This window comes from Rhinolophus sinicus, linkage group LG05 (assembly GCF_036562045.2).
Source record: "Rhinolophus sinicus isolate RSC01 linkage group LG05, ASM3656204v1, whole genome shotgun sequence".
Taxonomy (NCBI): Eukaryota; Metazoa; Chordata; class Mammalia; order Chiroptera; family Rhinolophidae; genus Rhinolophus; species Rhinolophus sinicus.
The window spans coordinates 15,450,733-15,467,354 of record NC_133755.1 but is presented as its reverse complement, the minus strand read 5'-3'; the positions used below and the strand labels follow the sequence as shown (position 1 = coordinate 15,467,354).

Genomic DNA, 16,622 nt, shown 5'->3' with positions numbered 1-16,622 from the left:
GTGTTTATTTTTTTCCTTTGACTTTGAGCTTTATACAATGGTATTATATCATTTATAGTCTTCTGTGATGTGCTTTTTTTTCCCCACTCAATATTGTTACTAAGATTCATACTTGTTATGTCTATGTTCTGTTACTTTCACTGCTTTGAGTTACTACAATTTATCCATTTTCCTGCTGTGCAACATTTGGATTTTTCTCTGGTTTTGTTTTGCAGTTGTAAACAATATTGCTTTGAATATCCTTGTTAAATACCTCCTGATACAAGTGTTCGAAAAGTCTCTTTAGGGTCTTTTACTTAGATACGGAATTGATGAATCACAGGGTTTGTGTCAATTCAGATTATTTTCCAAGGTGGTTATGCCAGTAGCAGTGTAACAGAGCTCCGGTTGTTCTAAATGCTCAAGGCTTCTTAGTTTATGACACTCTAGTAGTTTTAAATGGTTTTTCGTTGATGTCCTAATTTTTACTTCTGGACCACCAATGAAACTAAGCATCTTTCATGTGTTTATTGGCCATTTGAGTTTTCTCTTTTGCGAAATACCTGTGTCTTTTGCCCAAATTCCTATTGGGTTGTCTTTTTCTTGTTGAGTTGTAAGGATTTTTTAATCAATATTCTGTTGGGTACCTAAGGGGACCCTCTGGAGATGTCCCGCTTTCTCTGTGTTTAGCTCACTCCTCTCCATTGTCCTGTCCTGTAAACTCGAGCCATTTTGGTCTCCCCAGACTCATCTCAGCTCCGGGATTCCTCCGGGCTCCAAAGGGTTCTCTTCACTGTCACCTGGAAACTCTCAAGGCAGTAAGCTGGGGCAGTCATCTGATTCACCTCATTTGTTTCCCATCTTTCAGACATTGCTCCTTCGTTCCCTGATGCTCAGTGTCTTGCAAACTAGTTTCATATATCCTGTCCAGTTTTTCTTATTGTTTCAGTCAAGAGGCTAGATCTGGTCTCTGTTCCTCCATCATGACCGGAAGCAGAAGCCTTTGCACATCTTGTTCATTTATTCCTAGGTACTTTATATTTTTTGTCCCTACTCTTAAAGCTATCTTTTTAAAATTGTGTTTTATAACTGTTGCTGGCATATAAGAGTGCACCTTGTTTTTGTCCATTTTATATCCAACTACTTTGCTATGTACTCTCTTATTAATTCTAATAATTTACTTGTAGATTCTTTGCAGTTTTCTATGTAGGCAATAATATCATTTACAAATACTGATAATCTTGTTTCTTTCTAATTCTTACACTATTACCTTACTGTACTGGCTAGGTCTCCTGATGTTGAACAGAAGTAGTGAGAGTGGTACCTTTGCCTTATTCCTCACGTCACTGCTAAGAATGATGTTTGCTACAGGTTTTTAGTAGATACCCTTTTTCAGATTTAAAATTTTTCTTCCATGAGTACCTTTATTATTGAATGAGTGTTAGGTTTTTATCAAATGATTCTTTCTGTTTCAAGATTATACTTTTTTCCCCTCCTTTAATCAGTTAATGTGGTCAGTCTCGCTTGATAGATTCTTCTAACATTAAACAAATCTTGCATTCTTGGAATAAACCCAGTATGTTCGTGATGTATCTATTTTTTAGACATTGCCAGACTTAGTTTGCTTATATTTTGTTTAGGATTCTTGCTTCTATGTTCATGAGTAAGATTAGCCTATAAATTTCCTTTGTTTTTTACTTGTCTAGTTTTGGTGTCAAGCTTATTCTGGCCTGGTATAATGAGTTGCAGAATGTGTCTTTTTCTGTTCCCTGGAAGACATTTCATGAGATAGGAAGGATCCTTGATTGAAAGTTTGATAGAACTGTGTAAAATCATTTGAATTGGGTGTTTTCTTTGTGGGAATGTTTTAAAATACTTATTTCATTCCTTTAATATTTATGGGACCATGTAGGATTTCTGTATATTTATACCCACACACATCTATACTCAATTCTGTTACAATGCTTGTTTTAAAAACACAAATTTGTTCTATTTGGGGAACAGTTGCTGTATTAGGGAACAGTTAGAGCATAACATGAATTTCCTGTTGCTTATCCACGACTTTTATCCTGAAGAAACATTAGGCAAACACAGAAAACTGTACCCATCTGAACTGAGTCCCGTAGGAATACAGAAACATACATACATGTCTCAAGCATCTAGCAGTTATGTGAGTTCACTCTGTTATGAGCCACATCCATCCATATCTAGTGTTAAACTTTCTGTCCAGCTTCAGATAACTTCTAGTATTTGGTAACAACCCACAAGCTGCAACCCTTTCTTTCTGTTGCTTAGTCCACACTCAGTGTATATGGGGATGAGGTGGTGGGGTGAATGGGGAGAGAGGAAACTAAGAAGACACCAAGTTTTGGGGTTTGGGTGACTGGATAGATGCCAGCATAATTTACTGAAAACGCAGGAGGTAGAACAAGAATGGGGAGAAGATGATGGGTTCCACTTTGGACACAAGACGTCTTAACTGCCTGAAGAACCCTCAGAGGGGCATCTGATCTTTGGCTCTGAGGATCTGAAGGTCAGCAAAGAGCTCAGGACGGGAAATCGAATGGTGTGTAGGTGCTGATGGTAAATGAGGTCGCAGGGCGCCGGGAATCTGCCACCACTGCAGAACAGCACAGGAAGACGCAGCAAAGGAAAAGACGAAATGAGTGGTTAGAGGTGGTAGAGGAGCATGGGGTCGCGCAAGCCAAGGGACGAGTTTTGAAAAGGAGCGAGCAGCATTAATGGCTCCCAGTCATTGACGGTTTCCTTAGTCAGGTATTAACCTCAATCCTTACAGCCTTCCCGAGGTGCAGGTAATGGTATAGACATTTGTTCTATAACGGAAGCTCAGATTTGTTGACTAAGCTGATTAATCACACACGTAAAAGATGAAAGCAACATACAGACTCTTACTTCGGGCAGTTAAAACATGTCCAGTGTGGAACCCATCGTCATCTCCCCACACTTGCTCTGCCTCATGCATTTTCAGTAAATTATGTTGGCATCTATCCATTCACCAAAACCAAGCCTCCTTTTCACCAGTGCTGGCGTTCCCCCAGCGAGGCTGCACCGTCTCCTCAGTGAGGAGGCGAGACAAGGTTTAATGGGTAAGGAGGGAACGACAGACAAGGATGAGGCGACGCTATGGTGGCAGGGAGAAGGGGGAGAGTGAAGCAGAGTATTTGGAGAGGAGAAAGCGAAGGGAACAGGAAAAGGCTGTTTTGTTTGTCTCTGGCTGGTCTGAGGAGATGCATAGTCAGGGATATATGGCTGAGGGGACATACCGGTCTTATATAAGACCTGGTATTGTATTGTATTGTATTGTATTGTATTATATTATATATTATTATATATTATACACGGTCTTATAGTAAAATAAGACCAGGTCTTACATTAATTTTTGCTCTAAAAGACAGAGTTGATTGTCCGGCTAGGTCTTATTTTCGGGGAAACACGGTAGCCAGGTTCAGTAACATCAGGCCCTTCCCCTCCCCTCCTCAGGAAGGGTTTCCCAGGAGGTGGGATGAGAGGGCCGGCCAGTCACATTTTACAGACTCAGTAGAAGACAAACCCTTTAATTTGTTTTTGAAAAAACAAATCTCAGTGGATCTTTCTTCCCCAGAGGCATGACCTCTAGAAAACTGGTTCCTGTGCTTTTACAAGATAAAATTTCGGAAAAATAGTTCCACACAAATAAGTATTGTTCATAAAAATGATTGCTCTTCAGTGGCTTGTGTCCACTTCTAGAAGCAGAGTGTCGCCAACCTATCTGAACAAAGGGAAAAGCTTGAGAAATACCTCTCATGCCCTGCTCAGTCTTCTCAACCCCACTGGTGTCCCCATTCGATCCCTCTGCGGTCTGCTGGCCTCACTGCATCTGTCTGTCTCTCCTAACTGGACGTCGCCAGCATGTCCACCTGTCCCCCCTCTGCCCGTTTATGAGGTGTCTGTCAGCCTGTCTCTCAGATGTCCACTGGAGTGTCAGGAGGAACAAGAGGTCTGTATGTCTGTCCTGTCATGTCAGCAGGTTGTTGGTGCTCCCGTGGGGAGTCTGCATGCCAGGCCGGTTAGGGCTTTCTCCTTCCAGGAATAGCTGCTCTTGGGATGCTTTCCAGGTCAAAGTTTGCCTGGAGCTGGTAGCCGGCCACAGGCCTCTCTCAGATGCTCTGTGGTCAACAGGCAAGAAATGACGGGGAGCCAAGGCCAGTCCTTTCTGGAGAGGCCGCTGAAGACTCCACATCCCCGGGGAAAGGTCATGTGTAAGCTGCGAAGTGGGAGTGTTAAACAGCTGAGAAAAAAGTGGGACTTGGAGACCGGAAGACGCTGGCTCCTGCTATTCCAACTCACAGAAGGCTCAAACTTCAAGCCAGGCTGTAGCTGGTCCTCCTGTAAGAAGGGAAAGAAGCCAGAGAAGAATGAGGGTGGGGTGGGCTCTCTGTCCTGCCACACACCCCTGTGGAAGTGTCAGTGGCTATTCTCATGTCTTCTTAGGAAATCCTCCCTGTCACCACCCTGTGAATAAAGCTCCAAGGCTTGTTTCCCCAAGTCCCATCACGCACTTCCCCATCCACAAGTCCTTCCCTGAGTGTAACGCTTGACGTCAGCATTACTTGGCTAGAGTCTGAGACCAGCCACACTGAGCAGGGAGGGACTGATAATAATGCCACTTCTTCCTCCCCTGTGGTCCTCTGTATGTCTGTGTGCTCACGTTTGTAAGTGTGCGAGCATCTGCAAAAACATACACATGTGCTCGTAAAAGTCCGCTGGACCAGACATGATACTGCAGCCCCTGCTGGGCCTCAGGCTCTGTGCTGGGCTCTTGGGACATAAAAGTGAATAAGCACAGCCACAGCCTTCAAGGTCCCCACAGTCTACTGGGAAAGCCAGACAGTGAGCAGATCGTCCCCTGCAGCGGGATTGGTGCTCTGGAAGGGAGAAGGACAAGCCTCAGCACAGCCTGTGCGGGGACAAGTGGAAGACGTCCCTCAGGTTTCAACTCCCAGGCTGGAGGATGGTGCCATTTACTGGGACGGGGGCAAAGAGGAGAAACTGATTGGGGGAAGAAGGTGAATTCAGTTTGGGGCTCGTTAAGACTGCCTGCCATGCTTGTGGGATATCAGGTGGAGATGTCCAAATGAGAGCCAGACATGTATGTAGACCTGAACTTGAAGTCCGGGGGATAGGGGCCGGAGGGGGGCCACTATAGGAGTCACCAAGCACAAGAGGTGTTCGAGGTCAAGCAAGTAGATGAGTGCCTGGGATTATGGAGAGCAAGCAGAAGGAACGGGTGAACAGGGAGCCCTCCCGTACCACCACCCAACAGACAATGGAAGAAAGGAGACTGAGCAGGGATGACCAGAGTAGCAGAAGAAAATCCAGAAGCAGACAGCATCACTGAAGCTAAGGAAAGAGTCTCCAAAGGCAGGACTGTTGAATGGTGGAATTACTACCGCAGGGAGACCTGCAGACTGGTTAGTCCTACACCAGCACACATCTGGGTGCCCCCCTGGGAGTTGGTAGCCCTGCTGTGTGTACCTGTGTGCATGGGGTGCTCACCTCCGAAGGCTCAGCTGGCGGGAGGTGTCCTGGCTTGGCGGGAGGTGTCCTGGCTTGGGAGCAGGGCCAATCAGGAGGATGCAAAGACCAGTGAGGATCATGCAGGTGGGCACGGCACTGATGAGGACCTTGAGGGTCACCACCACCTGCTCTGCCTGCTTGCAGGCTCCTGCTTCATACCCAGCAAACCTGGAGAAGGTGCCCCATGCATTCAGCTCAGATCCTCCTGAGTCCTGCTTCCTGGGGGAGGGTCCCAGGTCCCTCAGCTCCACACTATCCTGAAACTTGGATTCATTTCTTGGCCAGATCACCCTAACTGTGGTGGAAGGGAGTGTTGAGGGAATAGCCTGGTCAGGGAGGTGTTCTGAAGAGAACTGAGAATGTGGGAGCTGAGGCTTCAGAGGGGTATGGCCCCCAAGAAAGACCCCTCTCAGTCATGTTCACATGAAAACCTGGGGCAAGTGGTTCCCCCACACTCTCCAAAGAGCAGAGCTTGTCCCGGATTCATGAGTGGCCCCCGGCTGGCTGGGGTGGGAAACTCTGCCCTTTTCTTCCCACCCCACAATCTTTTGTGCATCTGGTAAAGCCCCACTCTAGGACTCACTCCAGACTGAGTGTGGAGATGCCCAGGGCGCTTGCGCTTGCAATCTTGGTGAAGAAGATGTAGGATGAGTAAAAGATGGTCTCCAAGCCTGGGCCGTGCTGGTGCTGCAGCTGGAAGTCATCCACCACATCTGGAAGCATGGACCTGGGGAGAGGGCTGCAGAGCTACCCCTTTTGTCCCCTTGACAGGCACCAGCCTTCAAGCTCTGATGGAGACCATGTCAGAGTCATCCTGGGACTGGCCCACAGAGAGCCAGGCCGTGTGTGCTTACATTCCACCCCCGCCCGGCTGCCCACCATTCCTGGTGCTCTTCTAGGAGGGCTCCCAGATGGAGCTGGTGGCCTCCATCTCCTGCAAGTGGGAGAGTGGCTCCCCAGCACGTGCTAGGCACAAGGGGCCTGGGACAGCAGGTTGATATGAAGGACGGCAGACCCATGAGGAGGGACGTGAAGCTCCCATGTTCCTTCCCCTCACCCAGCCTACCAGGGTAGCAGCAAGGAGACAGCAATGCTCACGCCAGATACAAAGGACACGACATATGCCACAGGGGCTGTGGGCACAGCAGCCAACAGGATTGCAAAAGGCATCATCACCTGGGGAGACAGACACACTAGCTGCTCCCTGCACCTGCCCTCCCTCCTTGCTCTTTCATGTGCACATTCACTAGGCTTTACTAACACACCAAGCCCTGGTCCTATGCTGGGCACTGATGACACAAGTGAATACAGATCCGCCCTGCTGGCCCCCAGGAGGCTCAGACTCCAAGGTCACCGCCCCCCAGCCCAGGCCTTGCTTCCTGCCTCACTCACACAGATCCCAAAGGCTGACATCCTCTTCCCAAATCGCTGCAGAAACCACTCCCACAGCGGGGTGCTCAGTATAGCAGAGACCTGTGAGCAGAAAAAACTTTCACAACCGGCCGGCTGTGCTGCCAGCACCTCCGCCCAGGTTCTCAAAGCCCTTTTAGGTGGGACTCCCCACCACAACCTTGCCTCCTGGTTGGAACCAGTGGTTCTGAACTTTATTACCCTGGCCCCAATTCCACCGTCTGCTGGAATGCAGGTGACTGAGACCACAGCCAAGTCCAGAATGTTGACCACCAGGACTCTGGCCACATGTGTCATGTCAAGGACCACACGTCCCCAGCTCAGGCTTCCAAGTGACCTTGGCTCTGCCACCCCAGATCCCCTCACCAGGATGGTTAGCACCAGGCTCTGGACATGGTTGTGTAGCCGGGAGGCGTGTGTACAAAACAAGACCAGGTAGCTCTGCTCCACCTGAAGAGGTTGACAGGAAGTGGTTGTGTACAGGGAATGGCTGGATCTCAGAAGTCAAAGGCAAGGCCTAGGTCTCAAGTCTGGCCTCCCCTTTGGGAACTTGAACTCTTGTTGCTGCGGCCATCATGCAGTCTCCACCCCTACAAAGGACACCCATCCTTGACACAGGTATAAAGACCATTCCTCCCCTTGCACAGCTAAGAATGGGTGGACTTCATCCCAGACACTGTTTTCCTAGTGTCTGGGCTCTGACCCTCCCCAAACCACAAGCTCTAGCTAGGTCTCTCTCTTCCCAGCACGAGCCTCTCCAGGCCACATGCCAGCCGCTGGTCTCTGCCCATTGAAACTCAAGTCTAACTGTGGTGTGGTGGGGATGAGAGACTGAACTGAACCAATAGGAACTGGCCTGGCCAGAAGCACCTGAACTGCTGCTGAGATGAACAGGAAGGAGATCACCAGCTTCAGATAGGGTGGGTGCCGGACAGTGAGGCCCAGCCCAGCCAGGAAGCCCAGGCTCTGGCTGGAGGCTGGGGCAGAGGGTTCTGCAACACAGGAAGGTGACATCTCGGCTTGGCCAAGTTTCAGACCAAAACTCATACCCAAGAGGAGCCTGGCCCCCAGCTTCTGCTTCCCACACTGCCTGCACCCTTGTACCTGGTTGCTCCTTCACCCCCAGGTGGAGCACGCCACTGCACACAGGATAAGTCACAGCAACCACAGCGGCTGCAATGGAGTAGAGACGAGTCTGTGGGACAGGACAGAACGGGGGTGGGGGTGATGTCTCCCACCCATTCAGGTAGGGACATCCAGGGGCTGGGCAGGAGCACCTCTCAGTGGAGCAGACGGACCCTCAGCCAAAGACTCAGGGAGCTGGGGGTCCCTCCTCCCAATTAGCCCAGCAGGAGAGAGAGAGCTGGGGGCCCAGGGTGGTCCTTCTGCTGACCCCGTGCCTCCTGCGTGCACCCATGCTACCAGGGGTCTGAGCGCACACGCATGCTTTCATTTTCTAAAACAAACATTCATTGTTGCTGATTTCTGTATGCTAGACGCTGAGGATGTAAGTGAACTCTGTACATCCGCAACAAGGAGCTTGGAGTGTGGGAGGAAGGCAGATCCATGAGCAGAGTTACAACACAGTCTGATGCACGGTGACCCACATAAATGTCAAAAACAGAGACCATGCTCTCTATCATTCAGGGGAAGGTACAAGTGTGTAAAATACATGTAAAGACGTGTGGGAGGCACTGTCACCCAGATCTGGATAAAGGTTGCCTCCGGGGCAGGAGGAAAGAGGGAGATGGGCAGTCTTCACAGGGGTGGGTCCAGCACAGGTGTACAGGGCCCCAGGCTCAGAAGGGCTGCTTGGAGGGTAATGCTGTCGCCGTCTTGAAGTTCTTGAGTTTTGCTATGAATTTGTGTCTTATAAGTGAAGTCGATGCGATAAAAGAGCTGGAGCTACCAAGAGGTGCCTGAACACTACCTGGCCTCCGGGGTGGGTTCTCAGCCTTCTGCTCCCCCTTCTGGGCACCACATACCTCACACCCCAGCTGGTCTCCCCCTCCCCAACTCAAGGCCATTGCCACCGTCCATTCCTCCACCCTGACAGTGAAGGGAATGGGCTTGTAGAGGCATGGGCCAGGATATGGCAGTGTGTGCAGAAGATTTTGGCCTAAAACATGGACAGGATTTGGTAATAAGTTGGATGGAGTGGAGGGTTGAGGGGAGAGGGAGGAATAAAAAATTACTCCCAGGGCTCTACCTTCCTGCTGCCCTCTCCCCTGCCCCTGCACGTGGTGCTTCCCCAACCCGGTCCATGCTCTGGGGTCTGCCTCCTCCCCTCCCCTCGGGATGGCCTGCTGAGCCGTTGTGCGTTTATGTTTAGAAGGCACCCGGGCGAAGAAGCAGGTCTAGCGGGGATTCACTAGTTCATGGGCTCAGCTACAGGAGAAGGGAAGGGAAGGAATGAGGCGCGGTGTGCAGAGCTGAGCCCCAAACGACTCCAGAGGAAAGAGGGGACCCCGTAGAGGGGTCCTGGGTGGGAGGGGCGGGGACGCGCCGTGTGGGTACTCACCGCGTCGGGGGAGATCGCCACCGGCCCTAGGAGCACGGCGTCCTCGCACCTGTTCCGCGCGTGGGCGCCCGACACGATGAGTCCGTGGACCGCAGCTCCCATCAGCGTCCCCGCCATCTCCATGGTCATCCCTGGGACAGAGCGAGGGCTCAAGGTGACCGAGCTGGCGGGGCCCAGGACAGCGCCATCCCCTACCCTCACCCGATGCCGGTGCTCACGGTACGCGGTGGCCGAGTCCCGCTCCCTCGGGCTGGGGGTCAGGAGCATGGTGAGCGCCGTGTAGGGCACCTGGAAGAACTGGGATGGCCGGCAGACTTTAGATGGTCCCCTTCCGTCCAGCTCGCCAACCAGGGCGCCCTGTGGCAGCGCAATCCCTGTGCCAGGCTGGCATATCCCCACTAATCCCCTCAAGCCAGGAGTCAGAGGCTGAGAGCAGGAGGCGTCGCCCAGCCCAGAGCCCAGTGGTTGGGGAGCTAATGGTAGATTGCAAGTCCTGGTGAGAAGGCGTGGGCAGTGGGACCCTCCTGGACACCCACCCCTGTCTCACACACACACTTCAGAGTGGCCACTGGCCAGCAATGAGGTTCCTGTGGTCTAGGCCCAGGAAGGGGGGGCCACCTGCTCACCGTTGACAGGGCCTGGAATAGGCAGTAGAAGGTTATGTACCAAATGCCTCGCAGGCTGGTGAAGGGGGGCAGGAACCACAGGAAGAAGTAGGCCAAGGCGATGAAGGGCGTGCAGCCCAGCACCCTGTGGGAGCACAGTGGAGGTAGGGTGCCCGCAGCACCAGGCTGGGGGACACAAAGGCAGGGCCTGGAACAACCTCACCCCTCTGGGCATAAGCCCTCTGCCCCTGAAAAGGCCCTGGGTTGGGGCTGGCAGGGTGGGAGCCATGGAGTGGGAGAAGTGGCTAATGGTACATGGAGGTAGCTGGGCGTGGGGCTGGGACTCTAGAATAATTGGGGGCTTGGCGGTTCCATGCCCTGTATCAAGAACCCTGGAGCACAAGAGGCCTACCTACTCTGAGACCTTCCATGGCCTCCAGCCCACCCTCCAGGTCAGGTCTGGGAGTCTTCAAGAGCCGTCTGGTGAAGGGAAGTCCCCAGGAATGTCTAACTCCTGCATGGCTCAGTCTGGTCCTGTCACCTACTTTCCAGTCCCATCACCTACTGTCCAATTTTGCCCTCACAGTCTGGTCCCGTCACCTACTGTCCAATTTTGCCCTCTAACCATCCACAGGGTTTTCTACTAAGAAGCAGGACTGTGACAAACATAGTGACCTCAAGCTCGAGGTGGGTGCCAGATCCAAAGGACTTGGGCTGCTCACCAGGGCATGAGTCGTCCAGACCCTGTCCTCCTGCTTCTGTTGATGAAGAACCCAGCCACAGGGTCAGCAGCTGCCCCAGACACCTTCCCTCCAAACAGGACAAGTGACACCTGGGCAGCAGGGATCTGAAATGGACAAGGGAGGCGAAAGCCAAGGCCTGGCAGAGTCAGAGGGCATACCCAGGCCTGCCCACCCCCCAGGAGGGAGATCTGGGGACCTGGCTGGGGCTAGAGCTCTAGTGTAAAGGTCTATTCAGCCTCCTTCCCAGGACACTAATCCAGAAGGTTCTCAGGGCAGCTGTACTAGTGAAGACAGAGGAGGCGGGAGTAGTTGACAGCCGCACACGGGCACACTTATGCCCAGTCACTTCTGGAGAAGACACGAGAGACCCTCACCTGAGGTGGCTCAGGGCAAGAAGGATGCACCTAGCCTGACAGGCAGAGGTAGACTTTTCGTTTCATAATGAAAATGTTTTATTGAATTTTCTGATTACATAAAGGATACCACTGATTGTAAAAACATTCAAACAGTACAGAAAAATACTGAGCAACGCTCATCTGAAATCCCACCACCCTGAGACAATTGCCAGAGGCATTTTGATGATCAGTTTCATGCATTTATATACATACACTTGCAATTTATAACTGTATATAAATGCAACCATATCAGTGTCATTTGAAAAAATCATGAATAACTTATTAAAAATTCTTTTCTCGCTTACCCTGTATCCTCCACCATTCCATTGTATAGCCAACATTAACAGCCTGGTGTAATTTTCTGTACATTTTCTCCATGCTCATTTTAAAACATGTACTGACACACATGCACATACATATATGGGGCATGTGTTTGTTTTGCTAAAATGGGGTAATTTTATATACTCTTCTCTAAAACTAACTTTTCTCACTTGATAGTGCTTCACAGAAATCCCTCCAAGTCAACCGGTATATAGATCTAACCCATTCTTTTGAATGGCTACATAATAGTCCATTATATGGGTATAGTAAAAGTTATTATCCAACTGCTTCTACATTGTTGGGCATTCACATTGTTTCTCATTTTCCACTACAAACAGCCTGCAATAAACATCCTTGAGGAGGTTGGCCTCAATAGCATTTTTTTTTTTTTTTTTTTTTTGGTCTGGCTTACGTCAAAAGTGCTACCTGTCTAGGATGGTGGTGATAGAAGGACCAGACACCAAGGAGGATGGAAATAGGGAGCCCTGGGCTGCTGCCCATACTCACCTGTGCCACATCTAGCAAGAAGAGCTGCAGGTAAAAGGCTGTGGCGCTGGAGGCCACCTGGTTGGGGACGCCACCAATGCCATAGCACACCTTCGTATAGAATGAGAGGCGACCAGCTCTGCTGTCCTGGGGGAGACACAGGAGCTAAGCCCCCAGCTCCACAGACACACAACAGCTCCCCACACTTCCCTGACTTCCATAAGCATCCAGGGTCCCTATGTCTTGAAGGCTTTTCCGGCAACCTCTCAGTCCTAATTTGTCCCAAGTCAGCTTAAAGGGAAGTGAGACAGAAAAAAAAAATCCTAAACTATGACCTCTAAACGTTTCCAGGGGGAAGTTCTTCCTTATATTTCCCCCTCAGTGCTTTCTGCTGTAGTCTGTTTTATTTTCTGAGTCAGCAAGCCAGAGTGAACTGGGGGTTAGGAGACCCCAACTTTGCCACCATCTCCCTGTGTGACCTTGAATAAACCACTTTCTAGCTCCAAGCCTCATCTGTCAAATGTAATAGTCCTGCCAACTTAACAGGTTTGGTTTTTTTGTTTTGTTTTGTTTTGATGAGTCAATGGCTCCAGGGACTTTTGCAGCCAGTTGTTGAATGACTAGCAGCCTGAAATCAGCCATGGTGAGAGTATTTACACCATAGAAAGCAGCAAACATTACAAATCAGAGCTTTTTAATTTTTTTCTGGAAAGACTGTTTACCAGCCCACCACCGAAATGTTTATGATCCCAAATGTGTGTGTGTGTATATATATATATATATATATATATCAACCCTAAGATATCCAATGGACTCCAGACTCAAATATTCGACTGCCTACTCTCAGCCCTACATGGTTGCCTAACAGACATTTTGGCCCAGCACGGTCAAACTCATAGCTTCTGATTTCTAGCCCGTTGTTTCAACCAACTCCTAACCCTGTTGTCCCCATTGCATGAAATGACTCCAAGGTCCACTCAGCAGCTCAGCCCACAAACCCAGGAGTCAGCCTTGATTCCTCTTTCCCAGGCCCCGTCTAACCCATCAATGAGAGCCTCTTAAGTGGCTCCCCTGCTTCTGTTCTTGGTCCCTACTATCGACTCTCCAGCCAAAGTGACCTTTTCATGACATAGAATCTTGTCTCCTCTCGGCTTAAAACCCTTCAACAGTTTGCCATTATCATTTGAGTAAAACTCCAAGTCCTCGTCATATAGTCTACAAGCACCCCCCAACCCGCCCCATTCCCTTTCCCACTTCACTTCAAATAGCTGTCCTCAGCCAGGGGAGTCTCCTTCCTATTCCTCAAAATGACCATGCTCGTTGATGCCTCGGGGTCTTTGCACTTCCTATTCCTTCTGTCTGGAAGGCTCTTCCTTCAGGTCCTTGCAGAGCTGACTCCTTGTCATTCAATTCTAAGCCAAAATGTCATCTCAGCGAGGCCTTCCCTGGCCACTCAAGTCTCGTCTTCAATTGTACTTACTACCTGATATACTCTTATTTATTTCTTGCCTCTCTTCATCAGAATATAAGTTTTCTGAGAGCATAACCTATTATTTTTATTTACCAGTGTGTTCCCAGTACCCAGAACAATGCTTGGCATATAGTACCATGTTTCCCCAAAAATAAGACCAACTGGACAATCAGCTCTAATGTGTCTTTTGGAGCAAAAATTAATATAAGACCCAATCTTATTTTACTATAATATGAGACCGGGTATAATATAATATAATATAATATAATATAATATAATATAATATAATATAAAATATAAACCGGTCTTATTTTACTATAAGACCCAGTCTTTAATATGATATATATAATATAATACAATACAATATAATATATGATATAATACCGGGTCTTATATTAATTTTTGCTCCAAAAGACGCATTAGAATTGATTGTCCAGCTAGGTCTTTTTTGGGGGGGAAACATGGTAGATGCTCAGTATATATTTCTTGAAGGAATAATGCCATGAAGACATTGTGTAAAATTAGATTTCTTCGAAAGATGCTGGGAATCCTTCTTTCTCATTTTTGCTTTGAGGAAGTGGAGAGACTAAGGCTTCACCCATTTTGGTATCTTGCAGGACACCCAGATGGGCTCTTTTGAAGGGAAGGTCTTCCTAGATAAGGGTTTATCATATCCTTTGCACATTCTTCTTAACCACAGAAGAAAACCACACTTAAGGCAGGATGTGGTCTCCTCTTCAGACATTTGTGTGAGCATTATTTCACTTCTAGAAAACTTTAACAATAGACAGAATCCATCATGATAGCCCTCCCCACCCCACACCATAATGGGATTCTTGTTTCCCCCTAAATACCAGGGATGCCAAAAAAAAAAATGTATACACATGACTTGTATTCATCTTTTCATTATCAATGTATATTGAGTATTACAATTTTTAATACAGTTTTTTTCATTTCTTAAAATGTGTATACATTTTTTTTGGTACCCTCTGTATGCCTAGCAAGTTTCTGGCATATAGAAGGCACTTAAAAGATAGAAAAAGAAATTCCAGCTGAAACTGCATTTATGATACAATCTTGGAATCTTGACAGTTTTTTAAGTACTTAAATCATAAGCCCTCGACAGTTGACTGAGCACAAGTTTTAGAGTTAGACACACTTGGATTCAGATTCTGCATCTGCCATTTCTAGCTGTGTGACCCAGGGCAAGTTACTTAACGTAACTGGGATTCAGTTTTCTCACATGTTAAATGGAGATTTACAATCTTATAGAGTTGTTATGAGAATTAAATGACACTTAATAGGCAATGTTAGTTTTCCCTCTTGCCATTAATCTCACCCTGAATTTCTAAATTTCACGGGGAAATAAGAGTCCCAGAGAGACTCCTTATCAAACTTTCTTGGGAGCCACTATCCTTTGCTCTGAGGTGCCTGAGAGGAAGCATAGGGAATTGAGGTGGTGAAGTGAAGCCAGGGTGAATGCATTCACCTGGAGGGGAGAATGGATTTTGCGCTCAGCAGGCAGCTCAGAGGTGCTAACTCCCCTCCACTACTCCCACCCTTGTGGCATGAGTCCCAGCCCCATCTGGGTTCCAACCTGCCATATCTACCCCCACTCTGGGGCCTGGTTGCCAGGAAGTGCAGCTCTGGGGTAGTCTCCCAAAGGAGAGCCCGGTGCCTGGACAAGGCCAGGGTTTGAGAGGGTGTTTAAGCCCACACCACCGGCCTGGGAGTTGGGGGAGAGAGGCTCCTGTGTCCTCAGGCACAACTGCAAGTCCTACCTGCTCAGGGTTCAGGAGATCTCTGGGAAGACCTGGCGAGATTGGACAAGAGCTCTAGGTTGAGAATCAAGACCAGAGACTGGTCCTGCTTCTGACTAGTTGATCGAATTCAGCAAGTTACTCATTTGTCTAGGACTTGTTTTCCATCCTTTTCTCTTTGGGGCTCCCGAATTATCCTCAGCCTCTGGGCTCTCAACTGTCTGACTCCACTAGGGGCAGTTCAGAAGCCTAAGGCTGGGTGGGGGACACCCCCCCTCCCGCAGTGCTGCCCCTGGCTGGTTAAACGGCTGCGATCAGACACCCTCAGGTCTCTGGGGCAAGCCCCGGTGCAAGACCCCAGCGCCAGACCCCAGCGACCCCTCTCCGCCCGGTTTCCAACCCCAGGCTCTCCTCTCGCTCCTCGTTTTGCGCTCACCGAGCCAGGCTCCGGGGTGTGCGCTGCCGGCTGGGGTGGCAGCGGCTCAACTGCAGGGGCCGGGGTCCCTCCAGGGGACGCAGCCATGGCGCACAGCTGCTCTGCCTGTGGCCGTGACCCTCGTGTGTTATCGTCCGCAGGGAGGGCGGCTCCCCGGCTGAGTGGGCGCGGCGAGGGGCGGACCCGCGGGGGGCGCCCCCGGCCACCCGCAACACGCGGGAAATCGGGAAGCTGCGAAGTGCACGGTTTCGTTTCCCCAAAGGGAAAAATACCTAATGCCCACATTCTCTGGGGAAAAGGGCAGGTAAGTCCCTGGGGACCGTGTTCCTTGCGGCGGGTCCGCGAGGGAATGAGAACCAGAGGCGGTTAGCGCTACGTCGTCCCGCTAAATCCTTATGGGTGAAAGTCAGCAAGTAAATTTATTTGAAAAACGAAGCAATAGAATTGACGCTTGGATTAAGATTATGGCTGAATAGGTTTATCAACTGCTAAATTTGATATCGGATGCCTGATATACACATTTTCCTGTCTCATACACAGATGGGTATTGCCCTGTAACTTAGCTTTGCCTGGTGAATGAAGGTAGAGTGGTGTATGCCATTTCCCAGAAAGGTCCTTAAAAGGGAAGAGGTCACATCATATACGAAAATTAAGTGAAGATGCAACACAGACCTTACTGTAAAGGCACATTAATGAAAAAAACATCCAGCCTAAGGAAAAGGCTTGTAGGAGTTTATTTGAGCTAAACTGAGACAATTGCCGGGAAGCAAAGTCTCAATGGATTGAGAAAATGCTCTGGGAAATGGCCATTTTGCAACTTATTTTATACATTAGAATCAAAGGAGGAAATTGTCACCCTAACAAACATTAATTTAAAAAAATCAAAGGAGGAGAGTTACATGAAATCCATTGGTTGTA

General features: G+C 49.2%; 1 protein-coding gene across 1 annotated transcript; it reads right to left on the bottom strand.

Annotated features, from left to right (window-relative positions):
* Nucleotides 1-3,537: 3,537 nt before the first annotated feature.
* On the bottom strand, nt 3,538-15,858 carry MFSD2B (MFSD2 lysolipid transporter B, sphingolipid). The gene is made up of 14 exons (XM_019712704.2): nt 15,705-15,858; nt 12,059-12,184; nt 10,815-10,939; nt 10,114-10,237; nt 9,706-9,784; nt 9,488-9,618; nt 8,071-8,161; nt 7,837-7,958; nt 7,333-7,416; nt 6,949-7,029; nt 6,623-6,732; nt 6,140-6,283; nt 5,536-5,724; nt 3,538-4,365 (listed from the first exon to the last, which is right to left on the bottom strand). Exons 1-14 carry the CDS (start codon nt 15,789-15,791, stop codon nt 4,341-4,343), a joined length of 1,518 nt encoding a protein of 505 aa, XP_019568263.2. The 5' UTR covers nt 15,792-15,858; the 3' UTR covers nt 3,538-4,340.
* Between the last annotated feature and the right edge of the window lie 764 nt (nt 15,859-16,622).

Bases quoted from the DNA above. Each gene is read 5' to 3' on its own strand.
- MFSD2B (XM_019712704.2), bottom strand. From the start codon at position 15,791: ATGGCTGCGTCCCCTGGAGGGACCCCGGCCCCTGCAGTTGAGCCGCTG. The intron at 10,940-12,058 runs GTGAGTATGGGC...TGTCCATTTCAG, and splicing joins TCTTGCTAGATGTGGCACAG to ATCCCTGCTGCCCAGGTGTC. The intron at 5,725-6,139 runs GTGAGTCCTAGA...CACCTTCTCCAG, and splicing joins ATCTCCACACTCAGTCTGGA to GTTTGCTGGGTATGAAGCAG.